At 46.6% G+C, this 13,504-nt stretch overlaps 1 protein-coding gene across 1 annotated transcript in view; it reads left to right on the forward strand.

Moving 5' to 3' along the window:
* The first annotated feature begins 6,382 nt into the window (after nucleotides 1-6,382).
* LOC126456328 (adenosine deaminase-like) overlaps nucleotides 6,383-13,504 on the forward strand; it is a 127,072-nt gene continuing 119,950 nt past the window's right edge. The window contains exon 1 of the mRNA XM_050092078.1: nucleotides 6,383-6,427. Coding sequence (XP_049948035.1) covers nucleotides 6,383-6,427 — 45 coding nt within the window. The remainder of the gene's footprint in view (nucleotides 6,428-13,504) is intronic.

The following is a 13,504-nucleotide window of genomic DNA, read 5'->3' on the forward strand; positions in this document are numbered from 1 at the left end:
ACGACATTTTGGACGCACTATATCCGTCGGACATTGTCCCTGCCGATACCCCAATTCAGCAGATGCCGTCATTTCCGTACCGCCGCGTTTGACCGACTGATGCAAAACAACAGCAGGACACTGGTCTTCCGCCCCCGCTCCAGAAGTTTCCCTACGACACAAAAACACGACTCTTCCGCAAACTCAGCGCTAAAGTTTGGCCCTTCTGTGACGTACAGCCCGTGCCAGTCGTCTCCTTACTTACGACGACAGCTCCGGGTCAGGAAGCAACGACCGCCGCCTCTGCCGCCTTAGCCCGGCGCTGCCGGCACGTGGCTCCACCTCCAGGCCGAGCCGCGACTTCCGGCCAGCCCAGCAACGGCCGCCGCCCGCTGCCGCCCACTCGCCGACAGTCCAGTGTTCATGGCCCGGATAGTCCTTCTGGGCTCGCCTGCCCAGCTGTGGCTAGTACCTGGCTCGTTGCCGCCGGTCGTCTACTGTCTGCCTGCTGCAGAAGCACTGATCTACGCTCATGTATGATCGTTGATGAAGAGTTCTGACAATCGACTGACAGTCTACATCGTCGGCACCTCCAGCAGTTAACCGCTCGTCCGTACCTTCCGGTAACAACAGCCGTTTACGATATTGTTGAAGAACTGGAGCAGCGAATTACACAGTGTTCAGTGTTGTCAAGATTTACCAGATGGTCTTGATGTGGAAGGGTGGGGGGGTTGTCGACGGTGGTTAAATAATTTGTAGCTCGCTGGAGAGATAAGTGCAATATAGCACACAACTGTGAAGATGACACGTGGAACACCTTCACTAACAGGTAAGAGTGTACAGTAAATTATAGCATGGTCACATGCGAAGCGGTATTGTACTTCTTGTTAAGGCAGGCCTCAGGTGAAATCTGTTCTAACGGGAGAATATTTCACAGTGAAGTCAGTGGCGTTTCGTAACCTCACATACACAATTCTACATCTACATTATTACTCTGCAGTTCACAGTTAAGTGTCTGAGAGAAGGGTTAATCGAACCACCTTCAAGTTGTTTCTCTACCGCTCCATTCTCGAACGGCGCAAGGGAAAAACGAGAACTTAATTCTTTCTGTGCGCGTTCTGATTTCTCTTATGTTATCATGACGATCGTTTCTCCCTACCTGAGTGGGCGCCAACAGAGTATTTTCGCAATCGGAGGACAAGTTGGTGATTGAAGTTGCACGACAAGATGCTACCACAACGAAAAACGCCTTTGTTTTAATGACTGTCACCCCAATTCAAATATCATGTCCGTGGCACTCTCTCCCCTATTTCGCGATAATGCAAAACGAGCTGCCCTTCTTTAAACTTGTTCGATAACCTGCGTCAGTTCCATCTCATGAGAATCTCACACTGCACAGCAATACTCCTGAAGACGAGACAGACAAGCGTAGTGCACGGTAAGCAGTCTCTTTAGTAGAGTTCTTGCACTTTATAAATGTTCTGCCAATACATCGCAGTTTTTGTTTTTCTTTGCCCACAACGTAATCTATGTCATCATTCCAGTTTAATTTATTCGTAATTCTAATCCCTAAGTAGTTACCTGAATTTACAGCCTTTAGATTTGCGTGTTTTATCGTGTAACCGCAGTTTAGCGGATTTCTTTTATTTCTAATGCGGATGACTTCACACTTTTCGATATTTGGAGTCAACTGTCGCTTTTCACACCATACAGACATCTTGTCTAAAACGTTTTGCAGTTGGTTTTGATCATCTGATGACTTTACAAGACGGCAAATTACAGCATCATCTGCAAACAGTTTGAAAGGGCTGCTTAGACTGTTTCCTACGTCGTTAATAAAGATCAGGAACAGGAGAGGGCGTACAACAGTTCCCTGGGGAATGCCAGATATTGCTTCTATTTCACCCGATGACTTTCCATCAGTTACTGCGAACTGTGACCTTTCTAATAGGAACTCATGAAACCAGTCACACAACTGAGGCTATACCCATAGGCACGCAATTTGGTTAGAGGACGCTATTAAACGGCACATTTGCGGTTCTATGTTTGCTGGGACGTTTTTTGATTCTTTTATCGTATGTAGTTCCAACGGTGTCAATCTTCGCTACTAGTTACGATACCCCCTGTTGACCACTGTTGCAGCACGAAAGTAATTTATGTGGCCCTCGATGCTCAGCCATATAATATAATAATATGCATTTAGAAACCAACATCTGAATCAAGGAAGAACAACTAACTTTAAGAAATTCTTAAGTGCGTAACTTTCCTGCTCAGTAACAAACAAAAACACTTACAGAGACAGTAATAAACTAAGACGTGCTTAATTTTAACCGACGTTGGTGAATTCGGCCCATAGGTATTGTATTGTATTGTATGTTAACCGGGGACCTAGAAACGACGGAGAGGCTCCGTCCCCGCCACAGCCGCAGTGGTCCACAACCCCACGACGACTACCGCAGTCCACTTCACGTCTCCACCGCCCCACACCGAACCACTCTTCCAGTGTTATTGTGTAGTTCGGCCCCCGATGGAGCCCCCCAGGGAACGTCTCATACCAGACGAGTGTAACCCCTATGTTTGCGTGGTAGAGTAATGGTGGTGTACGCGAACATGGAGAAATTGGTTGCGCAGCAATCGCCGATATAGTGTAACTGAGGCGGAATAAGGGGAACCAGCCCGCATTCGCCGGGGCAGATGGAAAACCGCCTAAAAACCACCCACAGACTGGCCGGCCACCGGACCTCGACACAAGTCCTCCGCGTGGATTCGTGCCGGGGACCAGGCGCTCCTTTCCAATCTGGAAAGCCGTGCGTTAGACGTCACGGCTAACCGGGCGGGCACAGCTCATGGGTAAGTTCGCCGCTTAGTTCAGGGACTGATGGGTAAGTAACACGGCCACGGTGACGATGCTTTTTGAATTGCCCTTCAGCATTGACAAGTCAAACGCGTGCGCCACTCGTAGCGATCAGCTGGCTACTTCGATTTAAATTTTTAGGATTCGTGAACGCGCTTTACAGAGACGGTCATCTTCAAATGCAGTACATATTTGTAGGCAGGGACATGAAACTGTAACACGATGCAATGAGTAGTAGAAAACTGGCATTCAGAACAATTAACAAGCATTTGTGATCGTGTCTCATATTGCACAGTTCATTTAAATACCGTATGATTCAAAAAGAAAGTACAGATTTCAGTTGTTTATTTAGCGCAAACTGTGAAAGATAGAAACACATCGCGCGCGTCATTGGACAGAGGAAAATTCAGAGTTTTGACACAACTGCGCTGTTGTTTCTTTGTAGCAACACCGCGACTACGCCACAAGAGAAATAATTCTGTGTGCCGGAATTTGCGCGAAGTCAATCGATCGTTCAAGTGCAACCTGCATTCCGCCGTCGATTCAGCGAGAAGCCGCCTCTGCATAAGCAGTTTTATGACTGGCATACGAAATTCTTGGGCGTTGACTGCATATGCAAATGGAAGAGCACTGATCAGTCGTGCATGTCTGATGAAAACGTCGAGCACATTCCTCGGTGCGTTCATATGGAGCCCCTCGAAAGTCCACAAGACGGGGGGCCAGGAACTTTAACTTCTTCAGACAACGGCGTGACGTGTTCTGAAATTACGTCTGCATATTAAGCCGACCAAGTTGCTGTAACTGCAGCAACTCCGTTCCGGCGACCCTAACAGAAGGTAGGAATTCTCCGTTTCAGTTCTCCAGAATATGGCATAGCATACTTCTTATGAACGACTCCTGTTTTCGAACGAATCGAAGTTTCAACTATCGGTTTGGATCACGGGGTCCCGGGTTCGATTCCCTGCCGGGTTGGAGATTTTCTCCGCTCGTGGTATGTGTGTTTGCCTTGTCTTCCTCATTTCATCATCATTCGTGAAAGTGTTGAGATTGGACTGTGTAAAGATTGGGAATTTGTACGGGTGCTGATAACCGCGGAATTGAGCGCCCCACAAGCAAACAGTCCGCAGCTCGTGATCCAGTGGCTAGCGTTGCCGTCTCTGGATCACGTGGTCCAGAGTTCGATTCCCGGCAGGGTTGGGGATTTTCACTGCCCGTGGACTAGGTCTGTGTGTTGTCCTCATCATTTCATCATCATCATTCGCGACAGTGGCTATATTGGACTGTGAAATAAATTGGACTGTGTAAACAATTGGAACCTCGAACGGGCGCTGATGACCGCGCAGTTGAGCGCCCTACAAACTAAACATCATCATCATCATCACAAATCAAACATCGTCATCAAACTATCAGGTAAAGTAAACCGGTATAATGTAAGAATTTGGGGGTCACAAAATCCTGCTGTCATCGTCGAACGTGAAAGAGACTCACCGAAATTGGATGTATTTTGTGCCGTTTCTGTTCACGAAGTTTATGGACTTTCCTTCTCTGCAGAGGAAACTGGCACAGGAATGCTGTACCTGGACATTCCGCAAAATTGGTTGTTTCCTCAACTTCACGAAGATTCCAATGATTTCATTTTTATGCATGACAACGACCCGACCGCTTCCGCCCCCCCCCCCCCCTCCCCTTAATCCCCATCACTTTCACCTCGAGGTACGGCCTTAGCTGAACAAGACCATCTCATAACGTTGGTCTGGAAGAGATGGACAACAGGACCTTGTTCACTGCATTTGACCTCACCAGACCTCAAACCGTGAGCTTTTTTTCCCTGTAACGGTACATAAAAGACAGAGTCTTTGTTCCACCTAAGGGAGCTAGTCTTCAAGAGGTGAGAAATCGAACTGTTGAAGCTGTTGATTCAATAAACAGGGACCCGACGCTTTGTGTGTGGAATTAAATGGACTATCGTTTCGATGTTTCCCGAGTAATGCATGATGTTCATGTTGAATGTGTGATATAGCTTCTGTGCGAACGTATACTTTAAATCTTCCCCTATCCTGTGACACGCGTTATGTGTTTCTCCTACCTTTTATAGTTTGTCTGTAATAAACAATTAAACTCTATTCTTTATTTTTGAATCACCCTGTATAAGCACAATTACTATTGTTAATCAATTAATCTTCCGCTCACAGAGACAATACAGGAGCACTTCGTCTGGCAGGTACAGTGTCACAGCTTTGGCGCCGCTGAGGTTGGCAGCAATTTGAAATAGGTCGGCAAGGAGTTATCCGAATGATGACGACTTTTAATGATCGGTACAAGGGCAGCCGGCGACCAACTTAATCGCGCACTTACTATAGCTATAGCTCTCTACTAGAATATCATAACATACTAATTTATGTAGGTTACCAACTAATAAAGAAATTTAGCCAAAAAACGGTCTAATGTTTTGTGAAATAATTTATCTAAAAATAAGAAATAAAACAGATAGCAGAAACATTTAATGCACCTCATCTGCTTTACATGATGTCGAAGAACATTCAAAGGAGCATAAAACGTTCATCTAACCTATTTTATTTCTCACTTTTAGGCAAATAATTTCACAAAACATTCCGACTATTTTTAATTTTTTCATTTTATTTTAAAGATTTGTTCAGAACGCATGATATTTTAGACATTTCATTTGCTTTCTTGGTGTCTTCTGTTCTCGAAATGCCCTGAATTTAATACCTGATTCGAAGGAAAACAATTTTGACAGTTAAATATCACTCCAGTGTTTTCGCGCAAAATTGCTAGGCCTTGAAAAGATCAACTTTTTGACACTTCATTTACAGAGCTAGTAGAAGTTCTTAGTGAAATATTTCAAGTCACAAATTAAGTTTTTCTTACTTATCCTGATTACTTTCAAACAAACAAAACTTTTGTTAAACTAGACCTTATGTTTGCCACTTTGATACCCCTTTTAACCGTTTCTACTTTTCGTCTGACTACGAAAATTTGGCCAAAAACTTTCCCTCAAATCACGAATTATTTTTTCCTCAATTTCCCTGATGAGTTGCAAGCAAATAAACCTTTTTTTAAACCTATTTTTTTTCTTTTTCTTTTTTTTTTTTTTAACTGGAACTCACGTTGATACTCTATCCGTACACTTCCCACTCTTCGGTTGGTTATGAAAATTCAGACATAAGCCCATCGTGTAAATTATAGGGAACCCTAGAATAAAATCGGTACACATGCGGCTCTACCTTCTGTCCTACAATCTCGGTACTGGCTCTTGAGGAAGAAGCTTGGCCACCACTGCTGTACGGGCTCACGCGTCCTTCTGTCGCCCCTCTCAGTTTGGCGCCCCAAGCGGCATTTGTGTAGCATGCGCCCATAAAACGGCCCTGGTTACCTGCCAGCAATTGGTGGCAGCATTATCTAGAGGAGCGGTGACGTTTAAAAGCGCGCTACGAGAGCGGCCGGCCCACGATACAATCTGCTCACAGTCGGCGTCTGCAGATTAGCGCTTTCGCACCTCCTCCATCGTGCACGTTTTCGCTTACGGAAATGAATCCATCTCAGAATGCTCTCAAAAACCTGCCCAAAACCAGGGTAAGTGGCTTTCTCAAATTCTTTGTGTAGTACCGTACTTAATTTCCTTCGAACCTTTAATTCGCAAAGCCTATCTACATTGTCATTTCTAAACAATCCGGATAAAAAGTATTGTTGTTTATAACACAAAACACTATTTCATTTATCCACAAGCTGTGACAGACTCAATCGGACAGTAAATGTGACAACTAATATTTTTCTACTGAAAAAAAGGAACAAAATTAAATAAAAATTATAGGTACCTGACACAATTAACTTCGAATAAGGAGGCTGTTCGTCGTTCAACATAGCAAATTAAATGTACTAAGAGTGATTGCCAGATGGTCTAGCGTACTTAAGCAGTTAAGCAATCGAATCTGTTCTCTTTTGTGGGAATCTTGTGCCTTGTATCTAGTATGTAAGGTGTAATAAGCTGTCTCAGAGTCTGAAGCTTTTTTTCTCTAACAACGACATCAAATTATATAAAATGTAATAGTCAGCAAACAGGTTGCACACAATTAAAAAAAGACACATTAACCAGGTTTCGACAGTTCTAAGACTATCTTCATCAGAGTGGTAAAAGTTACATGAAATCACGTAACAGCCGACCCGTGTGGCCGAGCGGTTCTAGGCGCTACAGCCTGGAACCGCGCGACCGCTACGGTCGCAGGTTCGAATCCTGCCTCGGGCATGGATGTGTGTGATGTCCTTAGGTTAGTTAGGTTTAAGTAGTTCTAAGTTCTAGGGGACTGATGACCTTAGAAGTTAAGTCCCATAGTGCTCCGAGCCATTTGAACCATTTTTGAAATCACGTAACAACTTTAAAATTTCAGCAACAGTGCCCTCGTCAAATGTTCCACGAGTCAACAATAAACTTGTTATGTGATTTCACGTAACTTTTACCATTCTGATGAACATAGTCTTAGAACTATTGAAACCTGGTTAACGCGTTTAAAACAAATTGTGTGCAGCCGTTTGGCTGACTATTTCATTTTATATAATTGTATACACGGTTGCTGAGCTCACAGCCACAAAATGTTTAAAATATGACGACATCAAACATATTTTTCGGAAAGCGTAAATCGATGAATCAACTATGTAGTTACTGCCGGCCACAAATAGTGCCGAGAGGTTCTGACCTATAATGAAACCGAACAGAAGACTGGAGTTTCATGTCTATACTACAGTCACGTGTATGTTCTTCACGCTGTAAATAATGCCATGGAAAACTTGCCATTCTATCAGCAACGGATATCTTCCGCAACAGTCGAGAGGCTAGTCAGCACGTGTGTGACAATCCCTTACAAGTTACAGATATTCCTCGCACTCCAGCAGAACAACTGAAGGGTCTCCGCAAACATTAGAGGTCGCCCTTCGCAGATAAATGTTTGATGAGTATACTGCTATAGGTGTTCGCAATTTAAGTTTCCTTGGTACTGATGTAATCAAAAATAGTTTCAAAGCGTAGCCACAAAACAAGTGGGCCTGTGGAACATTGTTTGGAGTAACTGAAACAGTTGTGAGGAAACCAGCTCAATTATTTTTTCGAACATGTGATACCGATTACACAAAAACATTGCAGTCACATGATATGGTTACTACAGAAGGTGTTTCAAAATACGGAAAAAGGGCGCTAGATAAGTTAGTGTTCGGAGCTTCTTGTTATCTGTCAGAAAAAAGGAGGGTACTGGAAAACTACACGTTACGAGAGTTGAGATAAAGGAAGGCTATTGATTTGATGGTCGGTAGTCTTATACGGACAGAGAGAGAAATCTTAGGAAAACATTGAATGTAGGCCTACCGACGTTAATTGAACACTAATTTCAGTAGTAGTAGTAGTAGAAGGGTTTGGTGGGCGCACGACAGCAAGGTTTTCAGCGCCCATTCAGTATCATAGTGAGACGGGTGTCAAGAAAAAAAACTCAGAACATTTACATAAAACGGAACATAAAACACGGGGAACAATCATTGAAAAATATGTGCTCACCCACACCGAGGTGTGGGATGAAGCAGGGCGTCAGCAGTAAAACATGGACAACACAGGAAGAAAAAGGGAGAGGGAGCTAAAACAAAACCTCCAGCCTAAAAGTTTAGGCCAGAGTCCAGACACATCACAAAACTTAAAAACCCTAGACACAGACGTCTCATCGTTAGCTAAAACACAAGGCAGATCCCCATAAACTTGTGCTTCTGCCCTTGCATCAAGGTATAAAATGCAGTCTGTTAAAATGTGCCGGACAGAGATGTGCACACCACAAGCATCACAAAACGGAGGATCCTCCCGCCGTAACAAATAGCTATGCGTCAGAGGACAGTGCCCGATCCGAAGACGTGTGAGGGCCACCTCTTCCCGCCTGAGCAGCCGGCAGGAGGAATGCCACGGCCGAGTGGTTGACTTTACCGACCGCAGTTTATTGGCCGTCACCGCCAGCCATTCGTCCTCCCACAACTCCATGCACTTCCTGTGGAGTGCAGCGATGACTGACTGCAAGGGGATAGGACACTGGACCACATCATGCTCTCTGCAGGCCTCCTTGGCAGCCCGGTCGGCCTCTTCATTGCCCCATATGCCGACATGACCAGGCACCCAGCAGAAGGATACCTCTTTACCCCGCTGTTGGAGCAAGTACAGTTGGTCATGTATCAGCTGGACCATCTCCTCAGTCGGGTAGAGGTTCTGCAGTGATTGTAAGGCACTAAGAGAATCGAAGCAGAGAAGAAATCGATCGCCCCGAACACGATGCATCTGCTCCAGTGCCTTCAGGATTGCGTGGAGCTCCGCTGCGAAAACGGTATATTCAGCAGAGAGGCGAATCCGGGTAACATGATCAGGGAACACCACAGAACAGCCAAGGAAATTCTCCTGTTTGGAGCCATCAGTATAAACAACAGTGAAACCGTGATGCACATCTAAAATGTTAAAAAACAGAGATTGGAACGTAAAATCTGGTGTGCCATCTTTCTGAAAATTAGTCAAATCTAAAATAAGTTTGGGTCTCTGGAAGAGCCAAGGTGAAGATCTGCTCCAACTGCGACGTAAAACACGAAGACCAGACATAGACATCGCACCGAGGCAATCCTGTGCGCGAATCCCATAGGGCTGCGTCGCACGTTGCCGGTTATGAAACAATCGTGCCAGAGGAGGCTGAGCAACGGTATGGTATGCAGGGGTGTATGGTGTGGACAAAGTTTTATACGCCTGGCGCACTGTAAGTAGCCGTCGCCGCATATGAAGTGGCGGTTCACCAGCCTCTGCACAGAGGCTTGGTATGGGGCTAGTTCGGAATGCCCCAGTGGCCAACCGAAGCCCTTCATGGTGGACAACGTCCAAAATCTTTAAGTAAGAAGGCCTCGCAGACCCATACACCGTGCACCCATAATCGAGCCGAGATCGCGCAAACGCCCTGTAAAATTGGAGCAGACAAGTCCTGTCAGCTCCCCATGTACTGTGACTAAGACATTTTAAAATACTTAAAGCCTGAAGCGACCGCCGTTTCAGGTCTTTAAGATGAGGTAACCACGTGAGCCTCGAGTCAAAAATGAGCCCCAGAAATCTCACCGTGTCTTTAAAAGTAAGAATAGTGTCCCTCAATTGCAACTCAGGAAAGGTTAAAATCTAACGAGAACGGTTAAAAAGAACACATACAGACTTCTCGGTGGAAAACTGAAAACCACTCTTCTGCGCCCAGTCATCCAAACGCCTAATCGTAAGTTGCAACTGACGAGTTGTCGTTGCAAGGCTTGAAGAAGAGCAGAACAAAGAGAAATCATCCACAAACAAAGAACACTGGACAGGACGTTTCACTATGGACGTAATGCTATTAATAGCGATGGCAAAGAGAGTCACACTTAAAACGCTACCCTGAGGGACACCATTCTCCTGCTCAAAGCGATCAGACAGGACGTCACCAATTCGGTATCTAAAATATCGTGGCGAGAGGAAAGACTGAATAAAAAGAGGAAGACAACCACGAAAACCCCATTCGTGAAGCTGCTCCAGGATGAGACGCCTCCAAGTGGTATCGTAGGCCTTCTCGATGTCGAAAAATACACCCAGAAGGTGATGACGGTGGAGGAAAGCTTGTTGTATAGCCGCCTCCAGGAGGGCAAGGTTATCGAAGGTGGAACGAAACCTCCTGAACCCACACTGAAAGCGACTAAGGAGTTGCCGGGATTCTAACATCCAGACAAGGCGGCGGTTGACCATCCGCTCCAAGGTCTTCCCTATGCAACTAGTGAGGGCTATACTACGGTAGCTACTTGGGCTCGTGCGGTCTTTCCCAGGTTTTAAAAAAGGGATTAAAACTGCCTCACGCCACGCGTCAGGAAAGTGACCCGACGCCCAAATGGCATTAAAAAGTGCGAGGAGGAGTTCTCTGTTGCGCATTGTGAGGTGCCATAGCATACTGTAATGGATCCTGTCTTGACCAGGGGATGTGCCACGAGCTCCAGACAAAGCAGAATCCAGCTCCCACATAGAAAATGGGCAGTTGTAAACTTCACGAGAGGTGGACTGGAAGTTCAGACTACATCTCTCAGCAACCGCTCTATGGCGCTGGAAACCTGGATCCTGACTGGTTGTTGCAGTAACCGTGGCAAAATACGCTGCCATAGTCTGGGCAATGTCTTGCGGATCCGTGTGGAGAGTGCCGTTAGTCATTACAGCAGCTATGGGACACCTCCCTCCTCTGCCAGAAATTCTCCTGATGGTCTCCCACACAATGGAACTTTTGGTGGAACTATTAATGGTGTTCAGGAACGTTTGCCACGACCTCTTCTTGCTCTCACGAATAATGCGGCGACATCTTGCCCTCACCACCCGAAAGGCTGCAAGATTCTCAGCAGTCGGCCGACACTTGAACCAACGCAGAGCCGCACGCCTGGTCCTGATTGCAGAGCGGCATTCGGCACTCCACCAAGGCACAGGTGGCCTCTTCCGGTGGCCTGTGGACTGTGGAATGGATGCTGCAGCGGCGTGGTGGACCGTTTTGGTAATATGATCCACCCACACCTCAACATTCGCACAGTGTTCGAATTGGGCCAACTGGCTATAAAGTGTCCAGTCAGCTCCACTGAGCACCCATCGTGGTGGTCTCCTTTTGGGCCCCACGTCATCTGGCAGGTGAATCCAGATTGGGAAATGATCACTGCCGTGCAAGTCAGCAACCACTTCCCAGTGAGCACTGGCGGCAAGAGCTGGAGAGCAAAGCGAGAGATCAATGGCAGAAAACGACCCAGTCGCCGTGCAGAAATTAGTACTCTGTCCCCCATTGAGCAAGTAGGCACAGGATGACAGGAGAAGCCTCTCAATTGCTCTACCCCTGGGGCAGGTAATTGCAGAGCCCCAAAGCACATTGTGGGCATTAAAATCACCACAAATAATGAATGGCTGGGGGAGCTGTGTAAGAAGGTCGGTGAGGGCCGCTTCATCAAGAGCATCATGTGGGGGCAAGTAAAGTGAACATACAGTCAATGGATGACGCACGTGCACGGACACAGCGACGGCCTGTAAAGTCGTCGTAAGTGAGAGAGGCGAGGAGTGGTAGTCCGTCCTGACGAAAATACCTACGCCGCCTCTAGCTCTTTCTCCACGCAGGTCGTCCTTTTTGTGGAGCGTATAGCCTCGTTTCTCAGGGGAGTATGATGGATGGAAATAAGTCTCCTGGAGACATAGACACAGTGGTCTATCCTGAGATAGTAGACGAAGTTCTTCCACATGCGTCCTGAACCCTTGCAAGTTCCACTGAAGTATGGGAGCCATCTATGATGGGGGTAGCACCTTCATCCTGTCTCTCCGACGAGGCGGGGAGACCGCAGCAGGTGGAGGAGCAGGCGTGGCGCGAGATGATTGCCCTACACATACATCGTATTCCATCAACACTGGGGAAGAGTCAGAGGAAGCCTCACGTAAAACAACATCCGCATGGTCAGATGATTTACCACGTGATTTGACCCGCTGTTGCTGCTGTACAGGAGCTTTCTGTGCTTTGGTGGGCTTTGGGGGAGCGGATGTGGGAGTGGTAATTGGCGCACTGGGCTTGGAACAGCCGCAGCAGTTAGAGGCGCCAGGGGCTGGCCCAAGTTCGCCACTATACCTTTGTCTGCCAGTCGAGTAGGGGCTACTGGCTCTGAAACACTGGCTGCGTTGCAAGTGCACTGACAGCTGCAAGTGTTAGTGCCAACACTCATCACCTCGGTCTGCGTCGAGGCATCGACTTTTGGAGTAGGCTTCTGAACCAGGGATGCAAAAGATGTAACAAATGTGGGAGGTTGCATCGACTTATAGATCTTCTTGGCCTCACCATAGGGGATACGCTTGGTTGTTTTTATTTCCTGGACTTTGCGTTCCTCTAAAAACATTCGGCAGTCCCTACTCCACACAGGGTGGTTGCCAGAGCAATTGATACATCTAGCTGGAGACGAGCAACCAACTCCTTCATGAGCAGCCTTACCACAGTTGCCACAAGTTGCTTCGCCTTTACACCCGAAGGTGGTATGCCCAAAACGCTGGCATTTAAAACAGCACATTGGAGATGGGAAATAAGGTCGCACACTAAGGCGAAGGAAGCCAGCTTTAATATGGTCCGGAAGTTTCGTGCTATTGAAGGTCAGAATAAAAGAGTCGGATTTCACAAGATTGTCATCAACCCTCTTCATGATATGTTGAACATAAACGATACCTTCCGGAGCCCACTCACGTTGCAGTTCGTCTTTGGGAATGTCGACTAGATCCTGGCACGTCACCACACCTTTGCTATAATTCAAGGTGCTGTGCAGTTCAGTGTCTATGGTATACTCCCCAAGGCATTTAGCAGCTTGCAGGTTGGTGGCTTGCTGGGAAGTGGAAGTTTCCACGAGCAAGGTCCCATTACGCAAACGCTTCACTGATTTTAAGGAGCCACAGATGCCCTCCAGACCCTTTTGTATATAGAAGGGCGAAACCTTCTCAAAACTACCCTCCTTCCGTTTTACAATGAGAAACACATTCTGAGTACCAGAATGCATTCTGTTACTAAAGACTTGACTTGTCAAAGATGTGCTGCAGTCAGAGGACTGACTGCACGAGCCCTCTTCAGAGACTGGGTGTTGGAACCTTCC

The sequence above is a fragment of the Schistocerca serialis genome, chromosome 2 (genome assembly GCF_023864345.2).
Source record: "Schistocerca serialis cubense isolate TAMUIC-IGC-003099 chromosome 2, iqSchSeri2.2, whole genome shotgun sequence".
In the NCBI taxonomy this organism is placed as follows: domain Eukaryota; kingdom Metazoa; phylum Arthropoda; class Insecta; order Orthoptera; family Acrididae; genus Schistocerca; species Schistocerca serialis.